At 44.8% G+C, this 24,476-nt stretch overlaps 1 protein-coding gene across 3 annotated transcripts in view; it reads left to right on the top strand.

Moving 5' to 3' along the window:
• The first annotated feature begins 349 nt into the window (after positions 1–349).
• The window catches only part of SPTLC2 (serine palmitoyltransferase long chain base subunit 2), a 131,893-nt gene continuing 107,766 nt past the window's right edge, over positions 350–24,476 (top strand). The window contains exon 1 of one of the 3 annotated variants that reach the window (XM_058567441.1): positions 350–1,245. In XM_058567441.1, the coding sequence (XP_058423424.1) occupies positions 1,156–1,245 (90 nt within the window). In that variant the 5' untranslated portion in view covers positions 350–1,155. Of the gene's footprint in view, positions 1,246–3,565; positions 3,713–20,979; positions 21,131–24,476 lie in introns of those variants that run through there. The other 2 variants (XM_058567442.1, XM_058567440.1) reach the window with 2 other exon arrangements.

The following is a 24,476-nucleotide window of genomic DNA, read 5'->3' as shown; positions in this document are numbered from 1 at the left end:
GCCTTGGGCAGCATCGTCAGCAGCCGTTGCATCTTTTCTGTGCCTCTACCTCTTGCTGGACAGGCCCACCACTGTTCTAACTTAAACCAATTGACTTCCATCCCTGGGCTCTATAACATCATCTCCCTTCTTTACCCTTCGTTATGGGCTGAACGTTTGTCCTCCCCCCCACCCCCAATTCACATGTTGAAGCCCTAACCCTCAATGTGACTGTACTTGGAGATAGGGCCTTTATGGAGGTAATTAAGATTAAATGAGGTCATCAGGATGGGGCCCTGATCTGATAGGATTAGTACTCTTATAAGAAGAGACACCACAGAGCTCTCTCTCTCTCTCCCCTCACACGCAAAGCAGAGGTCATGTGAGCACACAGTGAGATGCAGGCTGCCTACAAGCCAAGAGAAGAGCCTCAGAAGGAAACCTACCTTGCTGGCACCTTGACCTTGGACTTTTCAGCCTCCAGAACCATGAGAAATATATTTCTGTTGTTTAAGCCACGCCATCTGTGGTATTTGGTTATACTAAAAGACCTTCTAGCTTAGGAGGGCTGGTAGCTTCCTGCCGTTGCTTATTTCTGGGCTGTCTCATTGTCTCCTGCAGGCTTCTCAGCTTTTCCATCACCAATGCTTTGCATTAAACTCTCTCTGTTTCAAGTACTCAGAGTGGTTTCCTTTTCCCGAAGGCACTCTGAATGAGTCACTGTATCATTCTCAGGGACATTACATGGACTAGGATATATCCAGCTCCCGCCCCTGGCAATACAGTGTGCTGCTTAAGAAATACACTATAAAACTAGCTGACCTGAGTCTGAATCCTCACCCCACCACTCTCCTGTTCAGTCGCCATAGTGTGACATTAGTCTCACTAAGTCTCAGTTTTCTTATCTGCAAAATGGGGATAAAAATACTAAAGTTTATCCCATAGAGGAAATAATGCCTGAAAGGTACATAGCATAGTGCCTGGCACAGAGAGTGTTCAATAAGTGTCAGCTAATATAATAGGGCAGGGCCTGGTGAGAAGCTGACACTGTCGGCCATAATTACCAGATGTTCTTATAACTTACAGTATGTAGTCAGTCTTCTAACAGCACTGTGAGCCTCTTGTGGAGCGTCCTAGAAACTTGTTTATAATCCCCTACAGTGTCCAGAACATAACATGGGAGCCTCAGAAGGTCAGGTTCAACGGGAGCCAAGAGAGCCAATTTACCAAGAAAGGCGCAGCGGGAGGTGGCCATGTTCATTCTTGGTACTTTTTAAAAAATTAAATCATTTATTTATTTTTCAGTTTTATTGAGATATAACTGACATAGAACACTGTATAAGTTTAAGGTGGACAGCATAATGACTTGCCGTATATATATTGTAAAATGATAACCACAATAATTTTAGTTCTAGACATCCATCTGGGCCTCAGTGCTTTACCAGTCACCCTGCAGCAGCAGGAGATGAGAGTTTTTTAAAACCAGCTCTTCAGAGAGGAGGGGGCAGGAGAGCAACTGTTGGTTTTGTTGTCGTTATTGTTCTCCAGCTCTTATATTTGTTTAGGCTTCCAGTTAAAATTTCGTTTAAACAAAAAGTTCCCCTCCTATGAATTAGTTTGGGAAATTACTAGTTGGTCCACTGGTTCCAAACGTTTTTCCTGCCCCCTTATTCTTTACCGGCACAAAACAAATCCAGCAGTAACATTTCAAAGGGTGGAGCAAACATGGCGTAAAGGTTACTTTCTTCTCTGATTACAAGACAATCGAAGCCTTTGTTTCAATCGAAGCCTTTGTTTATGTCTTGGGCCCTTTCTTCTAGTTGCAGAGTTCCATTCACTTATTCAGTACGGAAACACTTGTTGAGTGCCTCTTATGTGCAGAGGGATGTGCTGTAGCGAACAGAACAGACGTGATCCCTCGCAGAGGAGCGGTGGAAGGGGCGCGTGGAGGGGCCAAGCGCTGTGCGCACAACTAAGTAGGAATGCAGAGAAAGAGGAAGGCAGGAGGGGACAGTTGGATCGAAACCGACTTCAGCTTCTGTGTTCCGAGAATTGTCCAACTGTTACCCCAGAGCCCCTTCTATCTTGCCTTCCTGGCTTCCTTCCAGTGCTTTCTCCAAACACATCCTTCAGTGTCCCAGGCCAGCGCCTGCACCAGAACATTCTTTCCGCCGCTGACCCTTCCCAGCACAGAGAGGAGAGGGGAAAGCGCTTGGAAATCACACCCTTCTCCCCTTCAGGACCCCAGCACTGCCCCCGCCCCGCCCCCGCCCTTCTCGGAATTGCTCCCTGTTCGCCCCCAGCCACCAAGCCCTCTCTGCCCTCATCAGGGTAGCCACGTGGGAACCTGGCCACCCTCAGGGCAGAGTTCTGGCGTCCGCAGTGTTCTGATCTCTGTGGGGAAACAATATCAAGGCTGACCCTAATCTGTTTCAGTGACCTTTTCTAGAGAGAAACGTTGCTGCCAGGGATTGCCAGGGAACACACACAAACACACGTTATCTGTGGGACTTCAGCCTAAAACAACCAGAACTGGCTTTCAGTCTTTTATAGGGAGTGGGGTGATGGGGGTGGGGAGGTTAGAGGGACATCTAATCCTACCCTCTGTTTCCTCAGGGACAACTTTTTTCTTCTCTAGGGCCACTCCTTTCCTTCGTTCTCATTCCTCAGTCCTCTTTCAAGAAAAGTCCTTAGGGGATTGAATTTTGACTTCTGTTCTGAGGAATTTCTCAGCTGCCCCCTGGGAGAGCTCTTATCTCTCTCAGGCTGAATGGTCCCTTTCCACCCTCTCCCTAACACTTAGGAGTGTCTTTTAGCCCATGCCTCTTCTTTCTCTGAGAATTTCACACACACACAAACACACTTCTGCATGGCCCCCTTGGCAGCCATGTTTGAGTATGTGACCTTCTGCCCCATGGTGTTAATTGGGCCAGGGAGGGATGTACGTGGCTAACAACTGGGTCAAGCCTGTTCTCTCTTCTGGACTTTGGAATTGAGCTTGAGATGCTAGTTGTAGCCTGAGCTGGTCTTTCAGATGCAGGAAATGCAGACAGGGAGGGCTTTGCCCTGTGAATGTTGAATCAGTGCAAACTGGTCTATAGAGAAGAGTGAAGAAGGACATGTGGGGGATCAGAATTGGCCACTCCAAAATGTGTCTCTTTGGCTTGATTATTTTTAAGGACAAAAGATTCTGAAAGAAACTTTGACCTTTCCCCTAACTACTTGAAAGAATTTAAGACAGAAGGCCAGGCCATCACCATCAATAACTCCGGGTATGGTAGACTGGGAGAGTCCTTGCTAAACTCTCTCTCTCCCTCCCTCCCTCCCTCTCTCTCTTTCTCTCTCTTCACGTTGTCTATAGGTGGCCCAGCATACATTTGTGTACCAAACATTTGCTTTTCCATCTCCATGTGAATTGCCTTCCTCCCCTTTGAAGTCCTAAACCACTCTCCCCAACATCCTCCTTTGTCTTTAGCTGAAGATGGTATTTAAGGTGGTGGCTTCAGCCATTTTGGACAGTTACTGAGTTTTCCTGGGTTTTTCCCACGTATACATGTTATTAAACTTTGTTTGATTTTCTCCTATTATTCTGTCTCATGTCAATTTAATTCTTAGATCAGCCAGAAGGACCCAGAGGGTAGAGGCATAGTTCTTAAGCCCCTACATGCCCTACAGACACAAATTTTCGGAGAGAAGCAGCGATGAAGGGAGAAGAGAGAATAACTGCCTAAGGGTGAGACAGCTTTCCAGTGCACCCTCTGAGAGCCGTTGCCCTTGGGTTCCTTAATATTCACTATGAATGTGGTGTACGTCTGTGTGAGCTACGATGTATTTGACTGCAAGTGAGAGATAGCCTAAATGACAGTGGCTTGAACCTTAGGACATGTTGTTTCCCTAAGAAATCTGGGGGCAGGTAGAGCCAGGGTGTGTTCAGCTATGTCATCAAAGACCCAGGCTCTTTCCATCTTCTGGCTATGCCACTTAGCATGTTGACTTTTATTCTGTGCTTATTGCTTCATGGTCTCAATACGGCTACCAGGGCTCCAAACATCATGTTTTCACATAATTGCATCAGGTAAGAAGGAAGGGAGCAGCCGGGAAAGTGGCTTAACTTTTGTTAGTAAAGAAAAATCTCTCTTTCTCAGAGTCTCCACAGAAGACTTCCTCTTATATCTTATTGGCTAGAACTATGTCACATATTTACTCTACCTTCAAGAGAGACTGGAAAAGTGAGTGCCTAACAAAGGGAACTGGAATTTCCATGATTAGGTTAGACCAACTATGATTCATGGGGCTGGCAGGACACCTGCTTTTCTGAGATCGAGAGATGTCCTCCCTGTACCTGAACAAAATCAGCAAGGAAGATGGGAAGAGGGGGAGGGGAATTTGTTGTTGCTATAAAACAAACAGTGTCTGCCACACCTTCCCAAAATTTCCTGTTCTGTTTAAGCTAATTTGATTGTATCTGTTACTTGTAACCAAAAGAATTTTAACTAAGGCTCCTGTTAAAGGGGAATGCCTCCCCATCTCTCTGGTCTACCTAATCACGCTTGGCCTCCTGCCCCACCTCTTACTCCCCAGGGAGGTGGAGTGGGGTACCTGGATGGTGTGGGATATGTTTCTCCGGTGGAGGTGATCTATCAATGGTCCTGGCTTGGGAGATCTAGTCTCTTTCTTTCTCCCTTTCCACCAGGACCAGCGGGAGACAGCAACATGGCTACATGTTGCAGATTCAAACTTTCCTGTAGTTGGGCTGCCCAAGGTCTAGACTGGAAGTTAGAAGTTGGCTCTCACACCCAAGCCACATACTCCTAGATCCTTTATAACAGTAATAACAGTGACATTTTGTCAGGCGACATTTTTGTCAGCTACATAATTTGTGGGACCCAGTACAAAATGAAAATTACTAAGAATTTCATGACAGTGATGGCAGAGCATTAAACTACGTGTAGGGCCCTGTGCAACCCCAAGCCCACGAATTCAACCCTGCACTTTGGTTCTGCATCTGCTGATTTTTTTTTTTCTTTTGTGAGAAAGATCAACCCTGAGCTAACATTTGATGCCAATCCTCCTCTTTTTTTATTTATTGTTTTTTTTTTTTTTTACTGAGGAATATTGGCCCTGGGCTAACATCCGTGCCCATCTTCCTCTACTTTATATGGGATGCTGCCACAGCATGGCTTGATAAGCGGTGCCTGGGTGCGTGCCCCAGATTCAAACCAGTGAACCCTGGGCCACCGAAGCAGAGTGCAGGCACTTAACCGCTTGCGCCACCGGGCTGGCCCCTCTGCTGACACTTTTGTCTTATTTCTCAGTTGGTTCAGAACTTTGATGAGGATAACGGTATTATTTATTGGGCCCCTTTGAACCCCAACAACATCTAACATGAATTTTCAGAAGCCATCCCTTTCCTTCCCTTCCCCACCCTGCCCAGTGCCCTCATGCACATGCATATTACAGTTCTTATTCATGTCAAGATAGCTTAGATTCACCCCTATATTTTGAATATAATATATAAACATCATCAAAATTATGGAAATGAATATGCAGAATATTGGCTTCAGTGTATATAGACTTGAGTTCTGATTTTCCCTCCGCTGTTCGCTAGCATATGGATTTGAGTCAGTTATTGATCCTCTGGGACACCCAGTTTATTTGCAAGGTGGGGCCAATGATAATGTGTGTTAGGTTCTTGACACTAACATAGAAAGTGTCACTATAGAGAGTGAATAGTTTTTGAAAGACTCTCATTATAGAAAGTGAATAGTTTTTGAAAGACTGTATATAATCATATCCATCCATCCATTCCCTTCTTTCCTCCCTCCCTCCTTTGCTTCCTCCCTCCCTCCTTCCTTCCTGCCTCCCTCCCTCCCTTCCTTTATTCAATTGTTACCAAGTGCTCCATGGGCCAGGCACTGAGATAGGTGTTTTTTTTTTTTTTTTGTGAGGAGACCAGCCCTGTGCTAACATCTGCCAATCCTCCTCTTTTTGCTGAGGAAGACTGGCCCTGGGCTAACATCTGTGCGCATCTTCCTCCACTTTATATGGGACGCCGCCACAGCATGGCTTGCCAAGCAGTGCATCAGTGTGTGCCCGGGATCTGAACCAGCGAACCCTGGGCCACCGCAGCAGAGCGCGCACGCTTAACCATTTGCGCCACCGGGCCGGCCCCCATCTCATTGTGGTTTTGATTTACATTTCCAAAATGACTAATGATGTTGAGCATGTTTTCATTTTCTTATTAGCCATTTGCATTTCTTCTTTGGAGAAATGTCTATTCAAATCCTTTGCCATTTTAAAGATTTTATTTATTTATTTTTCCCCCAAAGCCCCAGTAGATAGTTGTCTGTCATAGCTGCACATCCTTCTAGTTGCTGTATGTGGGACGTGGCCTCAGCATGGCCAGAGGAGCAGTGTGTCGGTGCGCACCCGGGGTCTGAACCCGGGCCACCGGCAGCGGAGCGCGAGCACTTAACCGCTAAGCCACGGGGCCGGCCCTCCTTTGGCGTTTTAAAATCAGGTTATTTGTCTTCTTATTATTGAATTATAAGAATTCTTTCCCTAGTCTTGATACAAGTCTATTATCAGATATATGATTTGCGGATATTTTCACCCATTCTGTGGGTTGTCTTTTCGTTTTCTTAAGTGGTCCTTTGAAGTGGTGTTCTTTGAAGAACTGAAGTTCTTAATTTTGGTAAAATGAAATCTATTTTTTTTTCATTGCTTATGCTTTTGGTGTCATATCAAAATCATTGCCTAATCCATGGTCATGAAGATTTATACCTATGTTTTCTTCTAAAAATTTTATAGTTTCAGCTCTTACAGTTAGGTCTGTGATCCATTTTGACTTAATTTTTGTATATGGTGTGAAGTAGGGGTCCAACTTCATTCTTTTGCATGTGGATATCTAGTTGTACCAGCACCATTTGTTGAAAAGACCATTCTTTCCTCCCCTTGAATTGTCTGGGCACTCTTATAGAAAATCAATTCATCATAAATATTAGGGTTTATTTTTGGATTCTAAATTCTATCCCATTGATTTATATGCCTATCCTTATGCTAGCATATTGTCTTGATTACTGCAGCTGTATGGTAAGTTCTGAAATCAGGAAGTGTGAGTCCTCTAACTTTGTTCTTCTTTATCAAGGTCGTTGTAACTATTCTAGATCCCTTGCATTTCCATATGAATTTCAGGATCAGTTTGTCAATGTGTCCAAAAAAGCCAGCTGGGATTTGGCTAGATATTACACTGAATCTGTAGATCAATTTGGGAAGCATTGTCATTTTAACAATATTAAGTCTTTCAATCCCTAAACACGGGCTATCTTTCCATCATTTAGATCATAATTTTTTTCAACAATATTTTGTAGTTTTCAGTGTACAAATTTTGCACTTTTTAAAATTTTTTCCTGAGTATTTTAGACTTTTTTGATGCTATCATTAATAGAATTGTTTTCTTAATTTCATTTTTAGAGTGTCTATTGCTAGAACATAGAAATACAACTGATTTTTGTATACCACTCTTGTATCCTGCAACCTATTTAACTTATTTATTAGTTCTAATCATATGTTAGTGGATTCCTTGGAATTTTCTATGCATAAGAGTGTGTCATCTGCAAATAGAGATTATTGTACTTCTTCCTTTCTAATTTGGATGGCTTTTATTTCATTTTCTTGCTTAATAGCCCTGGCTAGAAACTCCAGTACAATGTTGAATAGAAGCAGTGAAAGTGGACATTCTTGTCTTGTTCCTGGTCTGAGAAAAAAAGCAGTCAGTCTTTCACCATTTAGAATAATGCTAATGACGTGAGCTGCAGATTTTTTGTAAATGCCCTTTATCAATTCTGTTCTATGCCTAGTTTGTTATTCCTGTTATATTCCTAGTGCTTTTACCATAAAAGTGTTAGAATTTGTCAAATTTTTTTTGCATCTATTAAAATGATCATGTGGCTTTTGTCCTTTATTCTATTAATATGGTGTATTAATTTTTTTAGATGTTAAAGCAACCTTGTAGTCCACTCTGTCACTAGGTTTTTAATTATTATAATTATAAATAGACTTATTATTTTTAAAACTTAAATGTAGGAAGACATTGAACCATACACAATCTGAACACAGAATTCTCTTTTTTTTTTTTTTAGGAAGATTGGCCCTACGCTAACATCTGTTGCCAAGCTTCCTCTTTTTCTTTTTTCTCCCCAAAGCCCCAGTACATAGTTGTATATCCTAGTTGTAGGTCCTTCTAGTTCTTCTATGTGGGACACCGCCTCAGCATGTCTTGATGAGCAGTGAGTAGGTCCACGCCCAGGATCAGAACCCGGCGAACCCTGGGCCACTGCAGCGGGGTGTGAGAACTCAACCGCTACGCCACCAGGCCGGCACCAGAACACAGAATTTTTGTGTCTCATTCTTTGGGATACAAATGCGTGAAAAGAAAAGAGGCACACATAACCCCACAAACTAAGTGAGCATGTTTCACTAATTCCTATATAGTGGATGAGAAAACAAACACAAATGGGTACACGGGTACTTTGAATACAAAATGCACATATTGAGTGCTATATATCACTATGGGACTGCCAAATGGATTCTACTCCTCTAGGACTCTGCTCCAGAAGTAACAAGTGGCTGTGTTGTCTGCCCACACTGTAGGCTGTTTTGTATCTTGGTGACTGCTCACGCTGTTTATTTTACCCCAAATTTTCTTTCCATTTTTCTTTCACTATTTTTTTTTCCTGATTATCATTCATGGAAGGACATACATCAAGATACATTATTATTGGTTTTTCTATTCTCTTTTTTTATCTATATTATATTCTTTTTTTTTTTCCCCCAAAGCCCCAGTAGATAGTTGTATGTCATAGCTGCACATCCTTCTAGTTGCTGTATGTGGGACGCAGCCTCAGCATGGCCGGAGAAGCGGTGCATCGGTGCACGCTGGGGATCCGAACCCAGGCCGCCAGTAGCGGAGCGCGCGCACTTAACCACTAAGCCATGGGGCCGGCCCTATCTATATTATATTCTAACTTTCCTATATTAAATATATGTTGCTTTTGTAATAGAAAAAAACATTACTTAAAGACTCTATTCAGGGGCCCACTGGAGCCACACCTGGAGTAGCCAAGGAGCTAGGTGCCAGAATTCAGAAAGCAGAGCCTGTGACTTGAGGCAAAGCAGTGTACTAATGTCCCACAGGCACTGGTGGCCTCTCCTTTGCATTCTTCCACTGCCTTGAACAATAACTCAGGGTTTCTGTTGAGATGGCTGGCTAATCTCTTTACCAGATGGTTGCTTGGCCACACCTCTTATGTTCTCTCCCAAATATATTTTCTCATTCTTTACAATACAGATAAGCAGAGAATTTTTCAAATCTTTACATTCTGCTTCCCTTTTTTTTCATTGGGGAAGATTAGCCCTGAGCTAACATCTGTTGCCAATGCTCCTCTTTTTTGCTGAGGAAGATTGGCCCTGGGCTAACATCTGTGCCAATCTTCCTCTACTTTATATGTGGGACGCCGCCACAGCATGGCTTGATAATCGGTGCATAGGTCCGCACCCGGGATCCAACCCTGAGAACCCTGGGCCCCCAAAGCAGAGCGCACAAACTTAACTGCTACACCACCAGGCCGGTCCCAGTTCTGCTTCCCTTTTGATGAAAAATTCCATCTTTGAATCATTTCTTACTTTATGCTTTTTACTAGAAGCAATCAAGAGGAACCAGGCACTACTTCAACACTTTGCTTAGATATTTCCTCAACCCAATATCTAATTTCATCACTCACAAATTTTACCTTCCACCAAACACCAGGACATGAACACAATTCAGCCAAATTCTTTGCCACTTTATAACAAGGATGATTGTCTCCCATTGTCCAATAGCATGTTCCTCATTTCCCTCTGAGATCTCATCAGAATGGTCCATATTTCTACCAACATTCTATTCAGGATTACTTAGGTATTGTCTAAGAAGCCCTCCCCTTTACCCTCTGGGCTCTCATCAGAATCACCCTTAAAGGTCCATTAACGACAATACAGGCTTTTTCTAGCATACATCTCAAAACTTTACAGCCTCTACCCATTATCCATTTCCCAAGCTGCTTCCACATTTTAGATGTTTGTTATAGCAGCACTCCACTTCTTGGTACCAATTTTCTGACTCAGTCCATTCAAGCTGCTATAACAAAATACCATAAACTGGGTAGCTTATAAACAACAGAAATTTATTTCTCACAGTTCTGGAGGGTGGGAAGTCCAAGATCAAGGCACTGGCAGACTTGGTGTCTGGTGAGAACACATCTTTTCACTGTAACCTCACATGACTGAAGGGACCAGTGATCTCTCTGGAGTCTCTTTTATAAGAGTGCTAATCCCATTCATGAGGGCTCCACCCTCAAGACCTAATCTTCTCCCAAAGGCCCCACCTCCTAATACCATCACCTTGGGGGTTAGGATTTTAACATATGAATTGGGGAGGGACACAAACATTTAGTCTATGCCACTCTATTCTTCCATTTATATAAAAATTCTAGATAATGCAAACTAGTCTATTAACAGAAATTCTGGGATTGGGGGAGGGTGGTGTAGGAGGGGGGAATTCCAAAAGGGTACTGGGAATCTTTTGAGGCTGATGAACATGTTCATTATTTTGATTGTGGAGATGATTTCACCGGTGTGTACATATGTCAAAACTCATAAAATTTTACAAATATATGCCGTTTACTTGATGTCAGTTATACTTCAATAATGTCTTAAAGAAAGATTCTGCTGAAGGACTGTAATAAAGGTGCTTTAAGTTCTAATTTAAAAAGAAAACAATTTCAACTGGCATAAACAATTAAAGAAAATTTCTTGACTCAGTATAACTGAAATGTCTACAGGTAGGTTTCACGTATGTTTTGATCAGAGCACCACACCCATATATCTGCAGGCCACTCTGCTCACTTCCTGATGTTGGCTTTATCCTTACTTGGGTTTTCCTGGTGGTAGCCAAATGGCTGCAGCAGTTGTAGGCTTCACATTCATATGAACAGATAGGTTTCCTTCCCCTGACCATTGGACCAAAATTTCCAGTCTTACCATGATTGAATCAACTAAGTTCCTATACCAATCACCATGGCAAGGGCCTGTGCAATAGTTAACCCAACTCTAAATATATAAGGTGAAATGGATGTTGGAGAAGCAATCAATTGAAATGTGAGATATAGGGCCGGCCCCGTGGCTTAGCGGTTAAGTGCGCGCGCTCCGCTGCTGGCGGCCCGGGTTCGGATCCCGGGATCGCACCGACGCACCGCTTCTGCGGCCACGCTGAGGCCGCGTCCCACATACAGCAACTAGAAGGATGTGCAGCTATGACAGACAACTATCTACTGGGGCGTTGGGGGAAAAATAAATAAATAAAAAATCTTTAAGAAATGTGAGATATAGATGGGCAGATTAGTATGGTATAGTCAGCATGGGGAAAGGAAGGTTTGGATTGAAATAGAAGGTGACTAAAGTTGTCATTTATGTTTTAAAAGGTGTTATTGATATAAAACGGAAATGTACTATATTTTGAAATGTTAGAGTGTCAGGATCTTAAGGTAGGTACAAGAAAGTTTCTTTTCCTGGGGCCAGCCCAGTGGTGTAGTAGTTAAGTTTGTGCGCTCCACTTCAGCGCCCCGGGGTTCTCAGGTTCAGATCCCCCGCACGGACCTACACACTGCTCATCAAGGCATGCTGTGGTGGTATCCCACATACCAAAAAATGGAGTAAGATTGGCATTGATGTCAGCTCAGGGCAAATCTTCCTCAAGCAAAAAGAGTAAGATTGGCAATAGATGTTAGCTCAGGGCCAATCTTCCTAACCAAAAAAGAAAAAAGAAAATTTCTTTTCCTTGTCAGCTGTTTGGGCACCTTTCTTGCATCCTCACTGCCTGTTGTAATTCCTGTGCTTTTCAGGATATCTACTGAGAGAACCTGTCACGTGGCTTTGTAGATACCCCAGGAGCATAAATAACAAAATAGCACTCTTCTGGATACAGGTTAAACTGGCTTTCCCAGACATCAGGCACCAGAAATTACTGGTTTTTGGGGGTGGTACAAGATAGGAAAAAATGTGAGAAAAAGTTAGGAAATATTGAGGGTAGGGATAAGAGCCCTGGAAGACCGTTTTATCTTCTTTCTTTCTTCCTTCCTTCCTTCCTCCCTCCCTCCCTCCTTCCTTCCTTCTTTTCTTTCTTTCTTTTTTATGAGGAAGATCAGCTCTGAGCTAACATCCATGCCAATCCTCCTCCTCTTTTTTTTTTGCTGAGGAAGACTGGCCCTGGGCTAACATCTGTGCCCATCTTCCTCCACTTTATATGGGACGCTGCCACAGCATGGCTTGACAAGCAGTGAATCGGTGCGTGCCCGGGATCCGAACCTGGGCCGCCAGCAGCAGAGCACACGCACTTAACTGCTACACCACAGGGCTGGCCCAAGGAAGACCATTTTATTTTTTTAATTTTTTAATTTTTATTTATTTATTTTTTTCCCCCAAAGCCCCAGTAGACAGTTGTATGTCATAGTTGCACATCCTTCTAGTTGCTGCATGTGGGATGTGGCCCCAGCATGGACAGAGAAGCAGTGCGTCAGTGCGCGCCCGGGATCCGATCCCGGGTCGCCAGCAGCGGAGCGCGCACACTTAACCGCTAAGCCACGGGGCCGGCCCAAGGAAGACCATTTTAAAGGAAGTTATTTTGTCCAAGAATATGTAGCATTGCCAAGTAAATATAAAGAGATGAGGAGGACAGCAAAATCTTTGAAGGGTTCTATGAAGTGGAAAAGAAATGGCAGCCTCACCTTAAACCTATTTTATTTAAATATGCAAATCTCATCACTCCATAGAATGCCTATACCACATTGCCTAGAAACAAATGAACCTTCTTTTTTATGTCATTTTTCTTTTAACTATTTCTTTGTTTTTTTACTGAGGTATACTTTACATATAGTACAATTCAATTTATGTCATTTAAAATTGACAATACATAACAAATTCAGAGCTGGTATGGCTGTCTATGAGTTCTTTGTCATCATTGATGGTCTCTTAGAGAGTAAATTCGCAGTCTGTAAAGATGACATTTCTATTTTTCTTATACAAGCACATACATGGGATATTTATTAATTGCTCTGGGATGATGATTTTTTTTTTTTTTTTTGTGAGGAGATCAGCCCTGTGCTAACATCCGCCAATCCTCCTCTTTTTTTGCTGAGGAAGACGGCCCTGGGCTAGCATCGGTGCCTATCTTCCTCCACTTTATATGGGACGCCGCCACAGCATGGCTTACCAAGCAGTGCGTCGGTGCGCGCCCGGGATCCGAACCAGCGAACCCCGGGCCGCCGCAGCGGAGCGCGCGCACTTAACCGCTTGCGCCACCGGGCCGGCCCCTGGGATGATGATTTTATAAAGATGAAGAGGATAAAATGTCAATCACTTTCATCAGTTTAAGTAAACGTAAATTTGGGGTAAATTTTGGAGTTTGGATTTGGGGAGGAGGGAGAGTCTAAAACTAGTATTTCTTGTAACATCTTCTAAAAATGTTGAGAATCTCCTAGGCATTCCTACCTCTTGCTTCTTGTTGTCATCATCACATTCAATATGAGCAGTATAATAAACATCTGTTGTTTATGCCTGCCCAGCACCCCTTTTTCTGGAAATACCACCCATCTCTTCCATTTGGGAAACCATTGATCTCCCATTCTCAGAGCCCGTGGCTCAGAATTGGAGGAGTGGGTGGGCACAAGATTCAGGCATGGCCAATCAATTCAACATCTGCCTGAGGCATGGGACCTAAGCTGGGCCAATGGGAGCTTAGCTAGGACCATCACTGAGACTCCAGAATAAAGAGGCACTCTCTCTCAGCTGAGGTTTTAAAGCTGGTTGAATGCAAGCTTGCCGGCCCTGAGCCATGGTTGCCATCACATGTTGACCCCCTATCTGGGAATGAAGCCAACTCAGAGGGACACCAAACCAAGGATGGAGACAGAGTCCTGATGACATCGTTTGAGCACCTGGATCCAGTCAGATCTACCCCTAGTCTTTTGGTTATTTGAGCCAATAAATCTCCTCCATGCTTAATCTAATTTGAATTCAGTTTCAAAACTTGCAACTCAAGGGGCCGGCCCCGGTGGCATAGCAGTTCAGCGTGCACACTCTGCTGCTGGTGGCCTGGGTTTGGATCCCAGGAGCGCACTGATGCACTGCTTGTCAGGCCATGGTGGGGTGGTGTCCCATATAAAGTGGAGGAAGATGGGCACAGATGTTAGCTCAGGGCCAGTCTTCCTCAGCAAAAAAATGAGGAGGATTGGCATGGATGTTAGCTCAGGGCTGATCTTCTTCACACACACACACACACAAAAAAACAAAAAAAATAAACGCAACTCAAAGAGTTTTGACTAATACCACCATCATGATCATAATCCTTATCTGCAACACCACCCCTTCTCCTTCGTTCTGGAGCCAGAAGCAAAAGCCCACTTCTTGAAGCAGAGCACCAGATGATTGCAGCAATCTGTTGAGTGAGTACCCACAGGAAGTCCAGGGTGGCAGTGTAGAGTGTGGCCGTTGAGTGGGAGGTTCTGAGGAGCTTCTAGAGCAGAGGAAACACAAGGGGAGAGACCTACGATTGAGAGACAGGCTCTAGCGGCCTATTCCGGGAGCACTCATCTGTCTTATCTCAGAACTCCTATTACAAATCCCTTGTTAGACACAGATTAATATCACTCTACTGGATGCTCAGCAGGCACCCTGAGCCAATCAGGAACCATTATTCCTCTTAAAGCTTTGTATTTGCATGCAATCATTTCTTTAAACAGCTCAGGCCTTGCAATAATAATGCAAGTCTTTTTTTTTTTTTGAGGGAAGATTGGCCCTGCGCTACCATCTGTTGCCAATCTTCCTTTTATTTATTTTTTCTTTTTTTGTTCCCAAAGCCCCAGCACATAGTTGTGTATCATAGTTGTAGAGTTGTAGCTCTTCTGTGTGGGACGCCGCCCCAGCATGGCTTGATGAGCAGTGAGTAGGTCCCTGCCCAAGATCTGAACCAGCAAACCCTGTGCCGCAGAAGCAGAAAGCATGAACTTAACTGCTGTGCCACTGGGCCAGTCCCTAATAATACAATTCTAAACTCTTGTCCCAGGGCCTATTTGGTTGTGTGTGTGTTTTTTTTTTTTTGGCTGAGGAAGATTGGCCCTGAGCTGACATCTGTGCCCGTCTCCCTCTACTTTGTATGTGGGATGCCACCACAGCATGGCTTGACGAGCGGTGCGTAGGTCTGGGCCTGGGATTTGAACCTGTGAACCCTGGGCTGCAGAAGCAGAGAGTGTGAACCTAACCACCACACCACCAGGCTGGTTCCCCCTATTTGGTTTTGTGGATGCAAATATTGCCACTGAAAATGGTCCAAAAACGTTTTTCCAGCAAAAGTAGAGCCAGAAACCCAGGAAGAGAAGAATTAGGCTCTTTCATTCCTTGTCTTAGATTAGGAGTAATAAAAAAGGAAATAGCAGACCTATTTCTTTTTGTGTGTGTGTGTAAGGAAGATCAGCCCTGAGCCAACATCCGGTGCTGATCCTCCTCTTTTTTGCCGAGGAAGATTGGCCCTGGGCTAACATCTGTGCTCATCTTCCTCTACTTTATATGGGACTCTGCCACAGCGTGGCTTGACAATCGGTGCGTCGGTGCGCACCCAGGATGTGGGCATGCAAACCCTGGGCCGCCGAAGTGGAGCGCATGCACTTAACCGCTTGAGTCACCAGCTGGCCCACCCATTTCTTATAAAATAAAGACTGTAAGCTCCACAAGGGTAGAGACCATGTTTCTTTCTGCTTATCATTGTATTTGTAGTACCTAAGATGGTGCCCAGAAAAAAATATTTGTTGAATGATTGGCCAAAGAGATAAATGAATAAATGAAGCATGAAAAGTTTGGAAAGGAAGACCAAAGGATGCTCCTGGAGTCAGGATCAGATAACAGCTCTGAGTTGTCCAGCCCTGGGTTTTGTACCAAAGCAGATTGCCTCTGGAGGGTCCTGTCTACCTTATGATTTTTCTGCCATCTTAACTGATACTGTGAACGTTGGTCATTTTTGCCTGCCCAGCGTCCGTTTCCTTTTTCTATGAGGTTCCCAATTTCCTTTTGGGTAAATCCTCTGCTCATTTTGTGTCCTCCCGGTAAACACCTCCCACCGTGAAAGGTGAAGGAACCATATCCTTTTGTTTGCCAAACCCCGCTCTCCACTGCTCCATATGGACCAATGTGACCTAAACTCAGCCAATTAGATGCTCTCTCCCAGGACTGACTCTTCAGCAAGTGACTCAAGGATGGAAAGGCTGGCTGGAGCTCATTTATTTTGGTGGTGGCATGCTCACCAGTTTCTGCTGCAAACCCTTGCTGAAGTCCTTGATGCCTAGCCCTCTGCAGCATCCCTGGCTCCTGACTTTTTCTAAGCCCGATCCCCCAGCCCTCAGCCAGGTCTCTGAGCTGCTAATAACCTTCCAGTGAATTCCCTTCTGTGTAAGTCAGCCAGCGTTAACTTGCGCTGCAGGCAATCAAGACCCCTACCTGATAGTGTGGGCCGGCGGCTCCTCCAGCTGAATAGCCTGGATTCTCTCACTTCATTTCTCTTCCTAGGCTGCAGTCCTGCGTGGCCCATTTAAAAATATTCTACAGGAAGCCTCCTCCTTTAACACTTACTCCAAGCGATTGTTATTTGTCCTTTTCATTCCCAGTCATCGCAGTGGACAATGATAGGGTTGTTTCTTCTTTCTCTTCAGTGAACCCTCCTTCTCTGTAACTGATTCCTCACCTCCAGCAGCTTGACCGTGTGCTTTGACCATCACTGATTGGTCAAGCATCAGATGTTGCACGCTAAGCTGGGCCAATCAGATTTCTCTTTCCTGGGAGCTTATAAATTTGACCTAGGGAATGTGAAAGTTGTAGTTGCCGACGGCTAAGCCTCAGAAGTGGGTTGGTGCTAGGAGGAAGGTTTATAGCTTTCTGTTGCTGAGGTTTGAGATGTTTTCCTGGGTTCCAACACTTACCTATCTTGAGAAGAGTTCCAATAAATTTACCTTTCTTGATTAAGTTTTCTAATATTGGCTTATGTTACCTGCAACCAAAAGAATCTTTTTTGTATGTGTGAGGATGATTGGCCCTGAGCTAACATCTGTGCCCATCTTCCCCTATTTTGTATGTGGGATGCCGACACAGCATGGCTTGATGAGCAGTGCATTGGTCTGTGCCCAGGATTCGAACCTGTGAACCTCGGGCCGCTGAACTAGAGCATGTGACCTTAACCACTAGGCCACCAGGCTGGCCCCAGAAGAATCTTAATTAACACAGTCTTGTGATAGAAGGCTCCCTGGAGGCAGGGCCAGATTTTCATTCATTCATCCATTTTTTCATTCATCAAACATTTATCATGTACTTACGATGTGCCAGGCACCATGCTAGGTGCTGGGAACCCAAATTTTTTTTTTGTGAGGAAGACCAGCCCTGAGCGAACATCCATGCCAATCCTCCTCTTTTTGCTGAGGAATCTTTTTTGCTGAGGAAGACTGGCCCTGGGCTAACATCTGTGCCCATCTTCCTCTACTTTATATGGGACTCTGCCTGACAAGTGGTGCATTGGTGTGCGCCCGCCATCTGAACCCGGGCTGCCAGCAGCGGAACAGGCGTACTTCACTGCTATGCCATGGAGCCGGCCCCTGAGAACCCAAATTTTAACTAGACAATCTAACTGGACAACTCTAATTGGGGTATAAATGTATTCAATCAGTCACTCATTCATTTAACAAATAATTCATTTAGTCAACTAATAATTGCCAGCTCTTATTGAATATTATGTGACAGGCCCTGGTACTAAATGCTTTTCTTATTTAATTCTCACAACAACTCTGTGAGGTATGTCCCATTTACAGATGAAGGAACTGAGTCACAGAGAGGTTAGGCAGCTTTGCCACAGTCATAAGGCTTTTAAGTGCTGGAGCTGGGTCTCCAATCCTGTCTGATTACAGAGATCTTGCTTCTAACCACTGTATAACCTCCCTCTCAAAATGAAGAATCCCAAAGCAATGTGACACATGCTTACACGGGTGTGTATAAAGTTCACAGAGAAATGAGTGACTAATTTTGTGAGGAGGTTGGACTTCAAGAAAGGTTTCACAGTTGAAGTGGTTTGAGCAATCTTGAAGGAAGAGAAGAGTTGTAATCCTGGTGCCTAGCACAGAACTTTGCATATGAACTCAGTAAAATAATGATGAGGTGGCTTACGCATCTGAAAAGAGTTGTTTTCATGTTTACATGGAGCCTGGGATGTTTCCTACTGCCTTTTGATGCAACTATTCTGTGATTTAGCAATAGCGTGCAAGGTCATCAGATCTTTTGTGTATTACATCACTGATGCTTACAAAAGCCTTGTGAGATAAACAGGTATTAACTTTGTAAGATGGATGAGGAAACCAAGGTTGATGCTGCATGACTCATCCAAGACCATGCATGGTGAGTAAGTGGCAGAACAAGACAAGGACCTGGTGTCCCCCCCTACAGAGGGAGGGATTGGGGAATGGGATTCCTGTAATCTAGCCAGGCTCCTTTACTCTTAGCCTCCAGTTCAAGGCTTTGCTCTTTCCAGCCTCTGCATCTGAGCTTCTGAAGTTTCCCTCTCTGGGGAACACCCTCCCCTCCCTTCCCATTCCAACTCTCCAAATCTGGTTTACCCTTCAAGATCAAGCTCATCCCACATCTTCCTCCCAAACCTTCTGCAAATTCATTCAGCCTACTATCTAAGCTTCAATTAAATCCCTTAGCCCTGCTTGCAACCAGATTCCTGCCCTGAGAACTTCCTATAGAGAAAGTCTAGGCTTGTTACTGTCATCCAGCCTTCCTCATCAGAACTCCTGTTGTCTACTCTTTCCAGCCTTTGGTTGGCCTCTTATTGTTGTTTACTTTGTATATGTACGTCTTGTCTCTCACTTGTGAGGCACAAACCATATGCTCCTTTTTTAGCTTCATACATCTATCACAAACATATTCTTTGGGATCATGGTGTTTGTTGACTCAAAGAGGATATCTGCTCTGACCACCTGTTGTTAGATTCTTCAGCTCCTAAATCGTGCAAAACGGATACCTTGTCAACCCCCTTTCTAAAGCTTCTGGGGGGTGGGGGAAGAATGCAGGGGCTCTGGTAGGTGCATTCAGCAATTAATAATAACCCACACTTAATAATGTTTACTAATTGCCAGGTCCTGTACAAAATACACTACATGTATGAAATCCTCAGGACGACTGTTATTATCTCCACTGAGCAGATGAAGACATATAAAGGTCACTCAGCTAGTAAGTGGTGCAGCCAGCATTCAAACCCAGACTGAGCCCAGAGTCCATACTCTTAACTATGACTCTAAATCCTTTATGGGTAACCAAAAGTCTCTTGCTATAATGTAGATCCGTTTCCTTTCTTTCTAATCCTTATGGCAAGACAGAACTAAAGGGGTGAGAAAATAGTATTTATTATGCTCCTAGTCTGGGCCAGGAATTATGATAAGTTCACAATGCTTTATTAACATAATTCTGGGGGCTAGCTCAGTGGTGTAGTGGTTAAGTTTCCGCGTTCTGCTTCGGCGGCCTGGGTTCTCTGGTTCGGATCCTGGGCATGGACCTACTCACAGCACATCAAGCCATGCTGAGGCAGTGTCCCACCTAGAAGAGCTACAAGTCTACAACTATGTGCTGGAGCTTTGGGGAGAAAAAAGAAAAAGAGGAAGATCAGCAACAGATAGCGCAGGGCCAATCTTCCTCAAAAAAAAAAAGTTTAAAAAAAGATATGATTCTTGCAATGAGTCTATGAAGCAGGAAGTATTAACTCCATTTTAAAGAATTTGGCTCCCAAAGGGGTTAAATACTCAAGGTTTAGCTTCGAGTTATTGGCAGAGTTGGAAGGAGATCAGGTTTCCTGACTTTCAAGGAAGTGCTCTTTAAAGGAAATTGTATAGAACACCTTGACAGAGAAAGACCAGAAGGCCAAAGAGACATCTGAATTTCTACTTAAGAAATGTATTGGGGCGCCTCAGCAAAAAAAAAAAAAAATGTATTAAAGTGCCTTGCACATAGCAGTTAAGTGCTTGTGCTCGTCTGCTGGCGGCCGGTGCTGCTCCCAGGCGCCCACTGATGCAACGCTTGTCAGGCCATGTTGTGGGGGCGTCCCACATAAAGTGGAGAAAGAGGGGCACGGATATTAGCTCAGGGCCAGTCTTCCTCAGCAAAAAAAGAAAAAAAAAGAGGAGGATTGGCATGGATGTTGGGTCAGGACTGATCTCCCCCCCCCACACACACAAAATAAAAATAAAAAAAAGTGCCTCGCATATTAAAGAATGGTAAGAGAATGTCCAAAAGACTATTCTATAAACACCCACAGAGGAATTAGCTAAATAAATAAAGAGTCTTGGGCTGGGATTCAAATCCTAGAAACTCCCCAGAGGCAAAGGGAGAGAGCGCGCCACCTGTCCAAGAAACCCCGGTCTCCCGCTCTACCGTCTTGGGCTCAGCCCCCTTTCCTTCCTCATTGGCTACTTCTTCCTGGGCCCCGCCCTAGGGTGGACTATTAAGAGTCAAAGCCCTGCCCACCACCCGGCTTGGGCCTCTATTGGGGTGCCAGACCCACGAGTCCTTCCAGAAACCGCTGTAGACGCTGGGGAGCTGCTCTACTCTCACCCGTGATTGGCCAGGATCAGCAGGGGTCCGCCTCCTCCTCCTCCGGATTGGCCAACGGTCCCTACGCTCACGCCCCTCCCGCCCGCCCCCGCCCCGTCTCCTCCCTGGCGGCCCGGCCTTGGGCGAGCCACGGCCTGGGCGGGAGTGGGCCCCGCCCCGCGTGGCCGCGAGGCCGGGAATTGGCGGCGGCGTGCGGCCATTTCTGGTTTTGGGGAAGTGGGTGGGGTGAGGAGCGGGACTGGGAGCTGCCGCCGCCTCGGCCACCGCCTACAGAACCTGCCTGGCGCCTGCTGCTGCCGGGACGATGCGGCCGGGGCCCAGAGGCTGCTGCTGCCGGCGCCCGGTGCGGGCGAACGGCTGCGTGGCGAACGGGGAAGTGCGGAACGGGTACGTGAGGAGCAGCGCCGCCGCCGCCGCCCGCCAGGTACGGTGGGACCGGGCGGCCGGGCCGGGGGCGGGGGGCCGGGACCCTGCGAGCTGGAGCCGGCGGAGGGGGCGGCCGGTCGCGGTGACCGTCGGCGGGGGCGGTCGCTCCTCAGGTGTGGGGACGGCCGTGTCCTGGCGCGCTGACCGGGCCTGCCCCGAGCTGGCAGGGGCTCCCCCATCCCCCCCGGAGGTTTGGGCTCTGATCCAAGCCGGGGTACCTTCCTGTACCCGATGTGGTCTGAAGTGGGGGCCGCCCCCTAGGGGAGGCAGGGAGTGACCCCTCGGACCCGGGGGATCCACTCACGGGCTCTTGGTTCTTTTTCCCCGAGGCTCCCTCCTCACGCCCTGGAGGTGGTTGCTTCCTCTTAGAGCCCTGAAGCCATCTAAGGAGAACCACCCTTGGGGTCCTCCCCAGGCAAAGAAAGTTAGGAGGTGGTTCCAGGCGGAAACACCCAGTCTCTTCCTGCCACATACCCACCCCCTCTCCAAGCCAGGCATTGGACCACAGATCTGGCGCTGAATCCGGTCCGGTGCCTGAGAAGCACTGTGCCCTTACTCTGCCCGTGGTGAGACCCCATCCCGGGCTCAGGTTGAGTTAGATGGTCGCTTTGAGCAAGAATGCTGTCACACAAGGGGATTGTTTAATCGGGTGGCGACTTGTGATGAGTCTCTATGCTAATTAGCCAAGGCTGAGTCACCAACGGAGTCCAGGCAGTTCTTAAATATTTTGAAAAGTTCTAAATTCAAGACAGTAATTATTATCAACCTTCCGTTTGTCTGGATTGACGGATATTCTGCTGAAATGTGTTTTTGAAGATGAGCTGGTTTAAAAGACACAGCATCAGTGTTGTTGGAAGAGAGTGTTGTGATGTTTGCAGTTTACTTTAATGCTTATAAATCTTGTTCAGATGTTAAGGAAAACATATATATTTTTAAAGTCATCTTTTCCCCTTAGCAGGAGTTTGACTGTTGCTGTTTTGATAAGATGGTGACTTAATTTGGCTTTAAGATAAATATCTGGCAGCCTCTTCCCCCAATCAGTAGATAGATAGGCCTCTTACTGTTTGGTGTGAAATAGAAAATAAACCATTTCTCTGGGTCATCTTGAGGTGTTAAGACTATGACAGTTGGGGGGTAAAAACATAAAAGAGATTTGACCTCCCCTGAAGTTGTAAGGCGTAAGGCAACGTAATAGTACACAGATTCAGAAGGTTTTGTTTTAATTTTTAAAGAAATAATTGTGTGAGAGAGGAAATGGTAAGAATCAGCCCATTATAAGCTGGGGAAGAAGTTGTTTTCCTAGCAATGTAAATGGCTAATAAGACAAAATTGTTGGGGCCGGCCGATGGCATAGTGATTGGGTTCACGCTCTTGGCTTCAGATGGCCCGGGGTTTGCAGGTTCTGATCCTGGGCTGGGACCTACACACCACTTATCAAGCCATGCTGTGGCGGTGTCCCACATACAAAATAGAGAAAGGTGGACACGGATGTTAGCCCAGGGCCAATCTTCCTCAGCAAAAAGAGGAGGATTGACAATGGATGTTAGCTCAGGGCTAATCTTCCTCATCAAAAAAAAAGACAAAATTGTTGTGGTCTAGAAAGTAACAGGGAAACCTAACGGGTAGGAGTCAGAAAATACATTGGAGGCACATGAGTGGGTTTTGATTTTTAAGACGGAAAAGGAAATCAAGAGAAAGGTGTTCACACTTAGAGGAGCTTTGTGTTTTAAGTGCTCTTTTCATTTGACATAACATAGAAGTTATGTTCTGATTTAGTAGTAAACCAAATTCCTCCCTTCCATAATCCCTAGCTAATTTAGCCTTTGTAGGCATGATATTTATTCAGAGATTGCCGACTAGTAAGATGAAGAAATATCAAATAGCTAAACTGAAATTTAAAAACCTGTATGACTCTAACATCTGGCTGACTTGTTCTAATATGTATTAGTGAAATATTCCACTCAAGGCACTCTGGTGGTATTTGGAAGAATGGTCTAGTGGAATGCTCTAAAGAATGTTTAAGGCTGCAATATCCCTTCTAGAAAACTATTTCCCACAAGTCTTTTTAAAACAAAGACTTTAGATATGTGGCTTTGTACACTGATATGGGGAACATTGTTTGTGAGGGTTTTTTTCTTTCCTTTTTCTTTTTTATTTTATTCTTTTTTTTTTTTTTTTTGTGAGGAATATTAGCCCTGAGCTAACATCTGTCACCAATCCTCCTCTTTTTGCTGAGGAATATTGGCCCTGGGCTAACATCCGTGTCCATCTTCCTCTACTTTATATGGGACGCCACCACAACATGGCCTGACAAGCGGTGCGTCGGTGCGCGCCCGGGATCCGAACCTGCGAACCCTGGGCTGCCGAAGTGGAGCGTGCGCACTTAACCGCTGAGCCGCCGGGCTGGCCCTCCTTTCCTTTTTCTTAAGCAAGAGAGATTTTTAGTAGCTTCATGAGAGCAAGAGTATCTTAAAAATATTTTTTACAGTTGTTTTTGTTTTAGTTAAAGTGATGTGCCAGTGCTCCACCCCCTATGTTTTTCCCAGCCCGTTCTGGAGGAAATGTTGCCAATTATGCCATAAAAATACGCATAAGATGTTAAGTGCACAGGTGTGTGTCATGCTTTTACTAAAATATAAGTTTAGAGTATAACATGGTTTTTAAACCTGAGATGTAAGTTCATTTCCTCCTATATCCCAACGTTTGTCTTTTAATGAACAGGAGAAAAGTTAGAAACTTCTAAGATCCCTTTACATTCTCAAGAGTCTGTGTTTCTGTGTTTTGAAGGAATGAATGTATATGTTTGCCACATTGTTGGATTTGGGTTTAGAATTCAAGTAAATAGATCCTGTGGTAGAAAGGGCCTATGAAACAATCAGACATTACTGTTTGTTTTTATCTGTTTTTTTCCTCCAATTTTTTTTATTGTGGTAAAAGATACATGACATAAAATTTACCATCTTAACCTTTTTTAAGTGTACAATTCGTTGGTATTAAATACATTCATAATGTTGTGCAGTCATCACCACCATCCATCTCCAGAACTCTTTTCATCTTGTAAAACTGAAACTCTATACCTGTTAAACAGTAATTCCTCGTTCTCCCATCCTCCCAGTCCCTGGCAACCACCATCTACTTTCTGTCTCTATAAATGACTGCTGTACTTCCTGTAAGTGGAATCAGGCAATATTTGTCTTTTTGTAACTGGCTTATTTCGTTTAGCATAAAGTCCTCATAGTTAATCCATGTGGTAGTGTATATCCAAATTTCCTTCCTTTTTAAGGCTAAATAATATTCCATTGTATGTGTATACCACGTTTTTCTTAGCCATTCATCTGTCAAGG

Source organism: Diceros bicornis, chromosome 24, assembly GCF_020826845.1.
Source record: "Diceros bicornis minor isolate mBicDic1 chromosome 24, mDicBic1.mat.cur, whole genome shotgun sequence".
In the NCBI taxonomy this organism is placed as follows: Eukaryota; Metazoa; Chordata; class Mammalia; order Perissodactyla; family Rhinocerotidae; genus Diceros; species Diceros bicornis.
The sequence above is the reverse complement of the archived record's forward strand: the minus strand, read 5'-3'. Positions and strand labels throughout refer to the sequence as shown.